This window comes from Amblyomma maculatum, chromosome 11 (assembly GCF_055883805.1).
Source record: "Amblyomma maculatum isolate TAMU_Amacu chromosome 11, ASM5588380v1, whole genome shotgun sequence".
Classification (NCBI taxonomy): Eukaryota; Metazoa; Arthropoda; class Arachnida; order Ixodida; family Ixodidae; genus Amblyomma; species Amblyomma maculatum.
In genome coordinates this window covers 106,615,100-106,629,330 of record NC_139354.1, presented here as the reverse complement: position 1 = coordinate 106,629,330, position 14,231 = coordinate 106,615,100, and the positions used below count along the sequence as shown (strand labels likewise).

General features: G+C 47.1%; 1 protein-coding gene across 1 annotated transcript; it reads left to right on the top strand.

Annotated features, from left to right (window-relative positions):
* The first annotated feature begins 466 nt into the window (after positions 1 to 466).
* LOC146174605 (uncharacterized) lies at positions 467 to 13,057 on the top strand. Its single transcript, XM_084585416.1, has 2 exons — positions 467 to 1,576; positions 12,887 to 13,057. Exons 1-2 carry the CDS (start codon positions 467 to 469, stop codon positions 13,055 to 13,057), a joined length of 1,281 nt encoding a protein of 426 aa, XP_084441542.1.
* Positions 13,058 to 14,231: the final 1,174 nt, after the last annotated feature.

The window sequence follows — 14,231 nt, the reverse complement described above, 5'->3', positions numbered from 1 at the left end:
GGCAGCATGTCGAATGCGCTTTTTATGTCTAGTAGGATCAGGAACCCAGCCTGCCCTGTTTTCCTCGCCTGTTGTAGTGTTGCCACGACGTCCGCAATGCAGTCCGCCGTGGCGCGATTTCGGCGGAATCCGCTCTGCTGGGAGGCGATTGTATCGCTTGCTGCGGTTATCCAGTCAAGCCGGCGCAGCGCCATGGTCTCCATCGCCTTCCCCGCTGCTGACGTCCGTGTGCTGTGGAGCGGGTGCGGTTCGCAACAGCTCCGCCAATCTTTCCTGTGACACGTCAAAACGATCAACGGATCCAGGAAGGTACACGGACCCTAACCGCTGCCATCTTTTGGATGTGCCCTGCGATCTTCGAGAATCATCCAGTGAAAACGCCTCTGACAGCCACGCCGCCGCACTAGGCCTCGTCTCATCGAGGCGACCCTGTCCGGCGCGTCGCGTTCCTCAGTCCCCAACAACCATGGAGGAACCAGTGGATGCAGAGATACCCAACCCACAAGACTATCGCCCTGGTGAGTGGAAAACTGTCCTACGTGCTTATCGAGCTCAAACCTCAGATTCAAACGCGGCCTCAAAAAACCCATCAACGGCCTCAGGTCACGGCAACCCTAACGGAAGCAACGCCGGCGCGCCGTCGGACGCTGCGCCTGGAACCTCTCGAGCCCCGCTCCAGGAGACGCCGCACTTACTACGCATGACGCGCGCGGTTGTGCACAAAAGTAAACAACTTGCCGCGCTGCCGGCAGGCACGATCCGAGTCGTATTTCGCCCGAGAGGCGGGCTCTCCCTGGAAAAGCTTCCAGCTCCAAGTCTCTTGCAGGCACTGCATGCAACTCCGAGCTGCTCAGTGATGAGCGAACTGCGCATCAGAGTTCATCCCACAAAAAATACCTTCACGGTAGCGACGGTGGCGGAGGCAACAGCTCTCGCCTTAGTGAACATGCAGGAAATCCCTATAGATGGCAAGAAATTCCCGGTAGCCGCGTATATCGCGGCATCTCCAGCGGCAGTCAAGGGTGTTATTTCCCGTGCATACTGGAATGAAGCACCAGATGAAATACTAAAGGACTTGCAGTATCGCAACCCGGAGGCCAATATCATAGCGGCTCGACGCATGGGGAAAACGTCGTCAATTCTAATAACATTTGCTTCTGGTCCGGTACCCCACACCATCAAGTACATGTGTGTTGTACATCGATGCACCAAATACAAGGGCAGCCCTGAAGCTTGTACAAACTGCCGGAAACCTGGTCACAGGTACGATGTGTGCCCTCTCCCAAAAAGCGGACTCTGTCCCCGATGTGGAGAGAATCACGACAGGCAAGAAGACACTTGCACGCCGAAATGCATTCTTTGTGGTGGGAACCACCTTACCGGTACAGGCTCATGCAAAGCCAGGACCCCCCAGCCTCGACGACGGACAGCGCCGAAACCCAAAACAGCAGTGCCCACGGCAAAGGACTTTCCACCCGTAGTGCCTCGTCAGGATCGCCAGCCAGCCTGGACCAAAGCCAGCAGTACACCCCAAACATCACTGCGGGAGGAAGAGATAGCACTCCTGCGGGAAGAGGTAAGGCATTTAAGGGCAGCTGTTAGCTCTATTCCTTCCACATCCAACCAACCCCCCAATCGCCAACACCCCAATCGTTCACACCCCCTCCCCTTCCACATCCAACCAACCCCCTCAATCGCCAACACCCCAATCGTTCACACCCCCTCCCCCCAAAAAAAAACGGAGACCAGAAGACGTTCCAGACATTGACTCCAAATTCAAAGACTTTGCCCAAAACCTAGAAGCCAAGATTCTGGCTCAGACTCAAACGTACATTGAAACCGCCATGGCTAGGCTTACAGAAACAATTATCAGACAAGTAACCACAGCCATTATGCAACAGATTCCAAAAATGATTGCTGGAATGTCTTCGAACACCCCAGCTGACAACCTTACACCAACTTCCATCCTTCGCCCTCCTACCCTCCAGCATGGCCCTGTCGACAGGAGGCAGTAACCCCCGACTACGCATTTTGCAGTGGAACTGCAGGGGGTTTCGCCGCAAACGAGACCCCCTGCAGCAACTACTCTCTGCTTTCTCCACACACCCCGATATATTAGCGTTTCAGGATGCTGGAACAAATGTATCATTGCCAGGATACGCTCTGGTACCCTCTTACATCACTCCTAACCCTAGGGTTACCACGTGTGTTCAACACTTAATTCCATACACTTGTCACGAAATACACTCCCCGGTGGCTCACACATATTTAGAATTAATCCCGTCTGCTCAGAAATCCTATCCCCTATTCATCCTTAACTGTTACCTCCTTCCGAGACAGCCGGTCTCCGAATTAATTGCTCTCATTAAAGCTGCATCCACACTGGCAAAAAAGGACCCCTCATTATTATAGGCGACTTTAACTGCGCACATGTAGACTGGGGCTACATGCGCACCAACAAGAGAGGAGCAGAATTACACAACACCCTTTAGATGCAGGGCCTCTCTATATATAACGATCTCAGCACACCTACAAGAATCGGCAATAGTGTCACCACCGATACTAGCCCAGACCTTACATTCGGCCGAAACCTTCCAACACTGGTATGGAGCAACTCGAATGAGACCCTGGGCAGTGACCATTATATAATAACTATAGAGCCACGCAACCTGCAGATCAGTTACGGCTGGTCGAGCGGGCTAAGCTAGAAGGAACAGCCAGAGGGCTCCTGGACTAAGAGGTCCTCCTGGGAGTGTTTATATATTTTTTTTAATAAAGTTTCTTCCGCCTCCTCCTATAGAGCTTGACTTTGCGAAAAAAGCTAAAATCTACCGTGTCCGGCAAACTAGCTGGGATAATCTGCGTAAGCACAGAGAGGCCAGAACATTAAAGACCCCCTTTAACCTCCACACATGGATGACACAGATCAAGGAGGATGTCCAGGCTTTCACGCAAACTTTAGACACCACCCCCGAGACTCCCATTGCAGATAGTAGGTTAATGCACCTTCTCGAAGCACAGAAAAGTATCCTTGCGCGCTGGAAAAAACATAAGCATAATCGAAAGCTTAAACTTACACTGGATCAAATTCAAAAGCAAGTAGAGGAGCACAGCACCGCCCTCAGTAAACATAGCTGGCACCAAATATGCGATGGGTTGCGAGGTAATCTCTCCTCCTCCAGGGCCTGGCATCTTCTTCGACACGATAGACCCCACACAAAATAAAAAGGAAACTTGGCTTACCTTCAAAAGGCTTAACCATAAACATCGATGTAGTCAGCAATCGCTCCTAGCCCAACTGCAATCAACTTATACTACTGTGGGCCAAGCAATATCCTATCCAGACTACATAGGCCCTGATCAACCCTCCCTAGATGCCGCCATTATGGAGATCGAAGTTAGATCAGCCCTCCTTAAGCTACGCAACTCAACCCCTGGAGAGGACAAAATCACCAATGTCATGCTCAGAAACCTAGATGACCGTTCTATTTCCCTGCTCACTGAATACTTTAACGATTGCTGGGAAGCGGGGCAGCTGCCGGATGAATGGAAGCACGGTAAAATAATATTTATTCCTAAACCAAACAAGCCCATAAATGCCCAAAATCTCCGTCCCATCTCCCTGACATCATGTCTGGGGAAACTCTTTGAGCATGTCATCCTCACACGTCTTACGCAACACATGGACTCCCATGGACTGTATCCCCATAGCATGCTAGGTTTTCGAGCTCATTTATCGGCGCAGGACGCCCTACTAAAGATTTCAAATGCTATCCTCAATGATATATGCCACACCACACCAGAGCAATACTGGCAGTAGACCTCACCAAAGCATTTTATAAGGTCACGCACAGTGCTATCCTGCAAGGCATTCAAGAGCTGCAGCTAGGGCCTAAGGCCTATAACTATATCAGGGCCTTCCTGAACGGACGCACCGCCTCCCTGATATACAGATGATATACAGACCCCCTCTTTCACACTTGGTAACATTGGCACCCCGCAAGGCGCAGTGTTGTCGCCATTCCTTTTTAATATTACCATGATCCCGCTGGCAAAGGCTTTAAGCAGTATCCCACACTCGGGACACACCATTTACGCGGATGATATCACGGTTTGGATCACATACGGCTCGGATGGAGACATAGAATCTACACTTCAAGAAGCGGCCACAGCTATATCTACCTACATGGAAAAAATTGGCCTTGAATGCTCCCCGACAAAGTCAGCACTCTTTCTACTCCGGCCGCGGCGGGTTCCTACCGCCCCCATAACAATTTATCTGCACGATACTCCCATACCACAAACCCCCAACCTCCGCATTCTTGGTCTGAACTTACAGGACACGGGGAAAAACGACCTTACCCTGAAGGCACTAAAACAGTCTACATACTCCGTCATCCATCTTTAGAGAAGGGTTTCACACTCACGAGCCGGCCTAGATGAAGCTGACAATTTAAAGGTACTACATGCCTTTGTGCTCAGTCGCATTCTTTACACCTCTCCTTACCTGAACCTCTCCTGTGCAGACAAAGATAAAATCAATGCCTTAATCCGCATGGCTACCAAAGCAGCGCTCAACCTATCGAAGACCACTAGCACGGACAGGCTCTTAAAACTAGGAATGCACAACAATATACAAGAGCTTATAGAGGCACATCGGTACACAAAGTACCTTCGGTTGGCTGGCACGCAAACAGGACGACATATACTAGATACTCTCGGCATTCGCATACCCGCACATGCTGAAGAGTTAAACCCTCTCCCTCAGGCCGTGCATTCAGCGCTTATCCTCAAACCTCTTCCTAAGAACGTCCACCCAGAACACCATCAATCCCGCCGCGTCGCGCGAGCCAAAGCTCTCCATAAACACTATGGGACTGCAGAGGATGTCCGCTGGGTGGACGCCGCATGTGGTTCAGACCATTCGGTAGCTGTGGCCTACAATCCAGCAGCCCCCCCCCCCCCCCCCCCCACTCAGTCACTTCATAGACCCTCCCTGTAACTCGGAAGAAGCAGAGGAAGTGGCTATAGCCTTAGCAATCGCCCAAACAGATGCGGCTTACATACTTAGCGACTCCAAAACAGCCATACTTTACTTTGCCCGCGGACGCGTCCATCCTCCCGCGTGGCAAATATTGAGAATGTGCACCCTGAATTCTGACAGGCGTATTGAGCTTATATGGGTGCCGGCTCACTCTGGCAATCCCGGAAATGGGGCCGCCGATAGCATAGCCCGAGGAATTATTAGCCGGGCAAATGGGGACCCATGCCGGGATTTCTCGAGGGAGCGGGCACATACATTTTCTGAGCTCACACACCAAGCACGCCTTGCCCGTCGACTCTACCCCCCTCCCCACCCCCAACAAATCCTCTGGAGGCGTCTTCAAACCCGAACGCTTCTGACCCCTCAACGCCTATCCTACTACCGACCCGTTTCCCCTGAGTGCACTCTGTGGAGAGTTGCACGCCACCTTGGACCACATTCTTTTCGGCTGCCCTGCCGATCCTCCCCCGCAGGGACAGCCCGCCATCGGATCATGGGAGGCCCTCCTTACGTTGCAGGACCTGGACATACAACTTCGCTGTGTGGACCGGGGTGCCAGTGCCATGGCCCTACGTGACCTGGACACATGCGCGTAATGTGAGGGCCGTGCGGTGGCCCTGGGCCCTTGAAGGGTCCAAACTCGCTCGTTTAATAAAGTTTTTTCCTCCTCCTCCTCCTGTCAGCGAGATCGGACGGTAGGAAGACAGATGCTTCCTTGGTTTTCCTTTTTTAAGAATCGGGATGACCGCAGCTCTCCGAGGGGGGGGGGGGGGGGTGCCGCTCTCCCACGCCTCGTTGTAGGCGGCGAGAAGGGCAGCTCGCTGTGGGGAATCCAGGTTCCGGAGCATTTAGTACGTGATGCCGTCCTCACCCGGTGCACTGCGTTTCTTCTTTGAGGCCAGCGCCCTGTCCAGCTCTTGAGGGTTGAATTTCGCTTCGCACAGGACGCGTACTCGCTCGCGCACCTGCGGCGTGCGATGAAGCGCTGGCAGTGCTAGCGCCGAGGGAGGTGGGCGTGTCGCTGGCGCCGTTGGGAGTGAGTGAGTGAATAAACTTTATTCAGTTAAGACAAAAACAAAGAAACTGCGCCGCCAAGCGCTCCACCAGCTCCTCCGCTGAGATGGATGGCCACTGCGAGGACGGGGCACCTTGGTAGAGTGGGCTCCAGTAGTGCTGTAGATGCGCCATGCGCGCGACTAATTATGTGGGTCCTCTAGAGTGTTGCAGAGGGCGGCCCAGCTTTGGTTTCGTCGTCGTAGACAGCATCCATTCTATTATATACTGTTCTGTGCGGCGCCGTCCGCGTGCGAAGGAAGCGTTTCTGTGCGCGCCCTCGGTCGGCCCAGAGGTTTAGGGTTTCTGGATAAGGGACGGGGGTCCCGTACGGCACCTTGCAGATCTTCGTGGCGTCGCGCGCACACTGCGCCACACACCCGAGAAGGCCCGCGCCGGAGTCTATATTAGCGCATAGGTATAGTTCACGAAATCGCGACCACTGCACCACCCTGTATGATCTTGTTTTGGGACGTGTCCCTGATGAGACGAGGGCGATAGGGTAATGGTCCGATCCGTGTGTGTCCGGCACGATTGTCCACTCGTAGGCACGCGCGCAGTCCTGAGTTGCGTACGCCACGTCGATTGCGGTGGGCGCCGCTCCCTGCGCGTTGCTGAAAGTGGGGAGCCCCTTGTTTATTGGGAGGAGTCCGGCGGCTAGCGTCGCATTCAGTAACTCCTTTCCGCGACGGTCGTTGCGGCAAGAGCCCCAGGCGGCATGATGCGCGTTGAAGTCCCCGCATATCACACAGTCCCTGGGAAGCTTGTGTCTTAGCTTGCGCAGGTATGTCACATCACAGGGTGTGCCCGGGCGAACATATATGCTTGCCACGCCGGTGTCTGTGTGTCCCACGCGAACCGTCACCGCCACACACTCAACGGGTGCACTCGCGACATCATGCACGAGGTGCGGTATGTCCGCGCGTATATATAGGGCAACACGAGGTTTTCCAGGGGGGTGGCTGCTGTTGCGGCACGGGGAGTCTGTGCAGACTGTCGTTCCACATTCGCTTTCACTGCCGTATCCGATGTACCATGGCAGTTTCATGTCCTCTGCTCGACAGTAAACTTCTTGCAGGGCGAGGACGTCAAAGGGGTGCTGTGGCAGCCGTTCCACGAGCTCAGCCTGCCGGCGGCGCAGCGAGTGGCAGTTCCACTACAGTATGCGCGGTCTCGACTGTGCGGTTTTAGGCATTGCGGGAGATGGCTTGCTGCGCCGCCAGAGCCTTGTTTATTGGCGGGACACGGTATATATATATACAAGAAAAACGACGTCACAACACAAATCTAAAGACAAGTACAAGACAATCCACAGAACCAAAACAAGAACTGAAACAGAAACAAGCAATGAAACACATATAAATCACAATAAAACAGTATGTAATGGAAAAAGTGAACGTGCCTCCTCTAATAACCTCAATTGGCGACATTTAAATGCTACATAAATATCTTTTAATGAGCGATAAGCACAATCACAGACTGTGTAACTATATATTATATAGAGTAAACCATTTCCCCTTAAAATTAATTTTTAGAAAAAATGTTCCGCTTTGGGCCTAGCGGGCACTTGGTTGCGAGTCACACGCTACCCCGTAGGCCATTTGAGGAATGCTTGTGCAGCTTAGGTACAAAAAGGGTTTCTGTATACGTCATGCCGTCTTTCACCTCGGTACAAAAGCACCCGAATGGACCATAAAGCTGATATTCTGTCTAGCCCTCGAGGTAGAGCTTAGGTATTCCAATATGTTTGATACTGCAATTCATTATCATCGTTACTTATATACGTCCTATAACTGTGAATAAAGGAAATATTTACGGTGCAATTTTTATGTACTGTTCAAATACATTTCACCATGTACCACGGGAAAGTTTGTTGCTAAAACGTAACGTTGAGCTTAACTCTAAAACGGGTGACTGTATTATACTTAACCAATTTGAGGCTCTGAAGCTTGACCAGTGCATTTTAACCATGTCACTATTATATCGGGTTCCGAAAGGATATGCAATTTGGCGCCTTATATTTCTTATTTGCTTAAATAGCATAGCCTTCGACTTATTAAGTTAGCTTTATTAATATGCCTTTTTTGTGGAATAGTGTGTAGTTTACAGAAAATCAGTAATTCCTCACTTGTCTGTAACTATACTACCTTAATAGTACGAGGACAGAAAACTGCGCAAGTTACAGGTGCTGCATATTGAAAAAGTAGCTCAAAAAAAGAAGACCCACACACACGAGCGCTTTCTCAAATCCAATTTTATTTGAAGGGTTTTTATTCAGTGATTGTGTGGGCAATACATGGTACTGCCCGTGGGGCAGGACAAAAGGAGGTAATTAGTCTCCTGACAAGGTCCTGGCCCCACTGGGCGCAACAGCAGTGGGTACAAAGTACAGGCAATGCACATGAAACTACATACAACAATATTCACCGTATATAACTACACATGAAACAAAAACACAGAGTTAAAAACTATCACCGCAGTACAAAATACGCATTCAGACACGTGCCAATAACAAAACATAAGGAAATGTAACAGCCGTTATGAAGCTCTGGAACAATGTAAAGGAATAGCACAATACATTGTGATTTCACATCTACTTTAGTCATGTATTTGGTTTTCTATTGAAGTGAAAAGAGGTTTTATTCTCCGTTTGAAAGTTGGCAGACTTCTACTTGTTCTTGCGATATCAAGTATGTCTGGGTAATTATTACATAGTTTCATGATTTGATGATCAATTTATCTGTTTAGCATAATTAGTCCGAGGTTTATCTACAACAATGAAAGTCCTCCGCAGATTGTGACCAGTATCCCTATTTAGATAATGACTAGAAAATCTATTATAATTGCTCGACACCTCAGAAAGTACACAGATAATTTCTGCTTATATATATCATGAAAAGGTAGGATATTGTGTTGCCATGAAAGTTACAGTGTCTAAACTTTCCTTATAATGCTCTAATGGCCCTCTGCTGCAGTGCAAATAGTCTGTCATTATCAGTCTTAATTCTGGTACCCCATACTAAACAACAGTAATTAAAGAGAGAGTGTATTAGTGAGAAATAGAGCTGCTTTTTGAGCCTGACAGGGATAAGATTTCGAAGGCGGTTTAACATTCCAATACATCTCGCTACTTTCATTCTTACATTACATTACATTCTTTCAACATTCTTACATTACATTACCTGTAAAATGGACAAAGACAATAGAAAACATTGAAAGAGAAGGAAGAGACAAATGATGTTAACAAATACATCAAATATGTGTATGGTAGCATTACTACTTGGTGACAGACTGGAGGTAAGCAATCTCATTCTTTGGTAAGGTAATATATATATATCACTTACTAAGTTGTCCCCACCCTTCAAGATATTAAGTAAAAAATTTAGTGCAAAAAAAGAACACATAAGACGTTTGATGTGTTCTTCTTTGCCCTTTGTGTTCTTTTTTTGCGCTAAATTTTTTACTTCATGGATCACCACTAGCCCTGCAACATGCTCTCCTCAACTTCAAGATATTGTAAACTTTGATCACTTCTCTTCTCATTGTGCGCTTGCTGAATGTTCACCTGTTCGAACACAAGAATTCTTTAGCCTGGAAAATTTGCTTAAGCATTGTACCAAATGTAAATGCCACGCCTGTTTTGTTTGTTAAAATATATAACCAGTGGACAAGAGAATTGAACGAACCCTACTGTATTTTTAGATGAGAGAACCACTACTGCTAACCTTTAGTTAGTTAAAACGATGCTTCCATGCATATTGCGTACTTTCAGACATGCTTTTTCGATATCGTTTGTCACTCATACCATTATGTTTTCCTTCACTATTCCACAATACGCACTCTGTAGTGTTTCTAATGAAATCCCGTTATGAGCTGTTAAACATTACTTTTTACATAGCTAAATATTTAAGATTCTCAAACACATTCGAAGTGTGCTCGAGTTAGTACACAATTACTATTATGTTGATTGAAGCAGTTCTGCGTTTACCAACTTAAGAATTAACCTTCATACAAGCCTATTCAGGAACATACGCATAAGGTATTGAAAAAGCTTCTGAGATGTTAATGAAAGCATGCGTCACTAGACTGGGATCCTCATCATTGTGATAAGACTGATCATCTGTGATTTTGTCTAAAACAAAGCTGCAAGATTTATTAGCTCCTTCTACTCACGCCGTTGACCTTCAAGTACTTGCCAGGTGTTTATTTTCCTGTACGCTCTATCTTAAGGAAGATAACTTTTCCGAAGTAAACATCAGACCGGCACTCCATCCTTGATCTCGTACAGATCATGTGATTCAAATCTTCTCATTGTTTGCGCACTAGCAAGCTACCACAACCCTCCCCTTGTATTGGTAATCAGCGAGTGTTCCTGTCTGCTTTCCAAGATCGCAAAAATAAGAAACTTGCCGCATATCAGCCTGCACTACCATCGCTTTTTATTCTGTCGTAAAATTTTTGAACATTGGGCTTTTTTTTTCTTTGACGGAAAGTGTAAATTATTTTTTGAATGTCCTTTATTATGACGGCAGGCACAAGGCCACTGTTAGGGGAAGTGGAGAAAGAATGTTACCGTATTAAGGTCCGAGGCAGTGTATAGTTCATTTTTCTCTATCTGGACTCGATAAGAAGGGCCTTAGTCGACAGCCCTACACCACCATGATCACAGGTTCAGCGTCCATATTTTGACAATACGAGCTCTGTCAGTACCCGCGAGCAGCGCGGTACGGTAATCTGCATGTTGGAGGGACTCTATTGACATTCTTCCTATTTCAAAAGCACAGCGTTGCCAGATTAAGTGGCTGAGGTCCGCGCGGCATGTGCAGCCCGCAGTGCAGCCTGCAGTACTGCTTGCTACCGCAGTGATATCGGGATGTCACCATTTCGCCAGAATATAAGAGGGAGGTGTAATTGTAGTTCCATAGGGAGTTTTTGAGTGTTGTTTTACAGCACGTCAATGGCGACATATTTTATGCATTGTTTTTTGTGCCTGCTTAAATGATTAGTTTAATTCGTTTAATATGATTTGCATGTTGAATTCCTTACTTCCTTACATTGTTCTTAATATTTCTGCCAACCATGGATCAGGAACCTGACATTAATGTGGCCAGTGCCTGGAATCCTTTTTTAGCATTTTTTAATAAATCACTACCAGTGCCACCCCCTGCTTGCAGCAATGCTTACTTGCTCATACCATACACATTAGGTGCCAACTCCAGATATCTAGCAGGGCAATTAATGCACAACATGGGGCAGATTTTACCTCTAGGCTTTATTTGACAGCAAAAAAGTACAAGTACCACAAGCACCCATAGCAGTGACAGACGTCAAAGGGTGTGCACAGCGCCAAGTCAAGCCAAATCTCTTAGGGAAGCGGAATATCTGCAGGTAGAACATGCTGCTCCAACAATCACTGCATTATATGCTACAAGCACCAACTATAGCACTGCCACACCACATTGCAGAAAGTGGTACAATGCAACAAATTCCACCAAACAAATATAAAACATACACCGGAAAATATTGTTTTGTGTAGTTAATTCAAGTTCAATCGGCACACAAGAAGCAAGAAAATTTTCAACTCACTCAGGCTAGGTGCCAACCCCAGACGTCTAGCTGGGAAGAAAAGAGAGGTCAATGGGTGACGCACACAACTAGCTTCTATGCAATATTAGATTTTGGAGGAGGTAGGAAAGCTTCTAGAAGTCACAGCTTATCTTGATTGCTATTCAGATATATTTCAAGACACAGGAACAACGCATGGATACATCAGCAATATACAATGCCTAGCTGTAATCTCATCTGTATGAGATAAAATTGTAGAAAAACAGTTCCACACATGTTTAAACACACGCATATAGAAAGAAAAAAAAATATTAATGAGGACAACATACCTCTGGCAGAGTCTTGCTAAACCGCTTCGCAGCACTGCTCTCACTCACAATCTTCAAAGTTGGTGCCATTGCATCTAGCCACAGTGTACAACCCGCATTTCCTGCAGCACATATAGCATGTATGTGCTACAGGTCTTTCACTCTCCATCAAGAACAGCCTGAAGGCATACGACCGGTAGCTAAAATTTACACTTGGCACTAGTGCCACCTGATACATAATCGATTATATCAGTATTACACCGAATTATACAAGCGAGACAGACTGGTGTCAGACTACTCATGCTCGTTTTTCGCTGCTCCTGCAATGCTAAGTGAGCCTGGCAACTCGAACTATCATGAGTTGCAATGATATTTGTGTGCCTACATTAGTAAATTGAGGTCAATGGGCAAATATAAAGAGCTAATAATTGATTCTTGAAGGAGCAACATGCTTTTGCTGTGGCAGATCCATTGACTGTAAAAAGGGTGAATAAGTGGACAAAAATAGGGGTTAGGAGCTGAAGGAGAAACTTCTCTAAGGAAAAGCAACGTCAGATAAAATAAAATGAGAGGAAGACCAAAATAAGGATGAAATTAACCTCCAAGTAAGCAAAGAGATAACTAGGAGATGCGAGGTGCCGGTCTTAATGAATTTGTGGCAGCTCAGAAGCCCGAGCTCACGGAGCAGCCAAAACTCCAGCGCCTGCAATTTCAAAGGAAACATGAGCATTGAACAGTAGATGATCGGAAGGAGGCCATCTTTTCCGACGAATCCACGTTTACATCAGGGTGGGACCAACAGTGCAAAGTTTGGAAGCTGTACTGCTGCAAGTAATTGCATTCTGCAGCAATAATTCTTTGTTCACAAAACACGTTTTCACATATGAATCCCACTATTGCCCTCCCTTTTCTGCAGCTGGCTACCTTTCTGAAAGACAGTAGCAGCTGGTGCACTGTGAATGTTTGGGAAGCCATCAGCAAAGGGGGACTCGGTCCACCAGTTTGGCTGATTATAGCTTTCACAGCTGCTGCCTACTGTAAGTTCTCAATGTCTACATGCTTCCATGCACTTAGGAAACCCATTTAAGGATAGGTGCTTCGGCTTTCAACATGATTCAAGCCGTCAGCACACCATCAGAGTGGTGCAGGAACTCCTTCAATAATGCACTGTGTGCTTACTTGAGGCCTCAAAAGGAGTGGATATGAAAGTGATTGAAAATGTTTGGGGGCACAATGAAGGAGAGTTTGTCATACACATATCTGGGAGCTGTCAGTGCCAACAAACTATGATGAACCATTAGCGGTGAGTGGAAACGCCTTGTTGAAAAACAAGAATTTATCGAGGTGCTCTACAACTGCCTTCGTTGCTAGCTAGAGGCTGCTTTCTGTATGAGATAAAATTGCAGAAAAACAGTTCCACACAATTCCACACATATCTGGGAGCTGTCAGTGCCAACAAACTATGATGAACCATTAGCGGTGAGTGGAAACGCCTTGTTGAAAAACAATAATTTATCGAGGTGCTCTACAACTGCCTTCGTTGCTAGCTAGAGGCTGCTTTCTGTATAGAAGGCACATTAATGCACCCCTAAATGTCGATATGGGAGATGCCAACCACGTTAAAGGCAATGCAGATTTACGTTTCCATTGTTTTATTTTTGTTGTAGAGAAAAATAAACACAGCATGCTTCCTGCTATACAGATGTAAGCCGCTCTCCTTACCCATTCCATTCAACAATGCAGTTGCCCCATCAAATGTAAGCAGACTCGCCAAAGGATGCATTAATGTGACCAGATACCGCAAGTGGTCAGTGCATAAATATGTGGGAACCTGAACAAAACTTTGCAGCCTTGATCACAATTTTAATATAGTACTGCATGCCAGAAAATACTTCCTGTGCATGAAATAGACACTCAGAAACAGGCCACATAATTTTATTACTGCTAGCCGTTCCGCTCTAACTACTGGATCCACTGTGCCCTGTTCAAAATGCTCATTTTATTTACGATATAAGATGAAACTCTCAAAGTAATTGCATAAGAAATAAGACTGAATGCCTGGCCAAAGATTTTGAAGGGAGGCCAGCAGTGGGATGGTATCTAGACCTCAGAACTCGCACACCATGATGGAGAGCTTGGAGGCATCACAAAATGAATGCAGATGCTGGCACCGGCATACAGCAAACAAACGTGCGATTAGAGATTATGGTGCATAGCACATGAGCACAGCATGTCACAGTCCTCTCTACACCTAGCTGCTT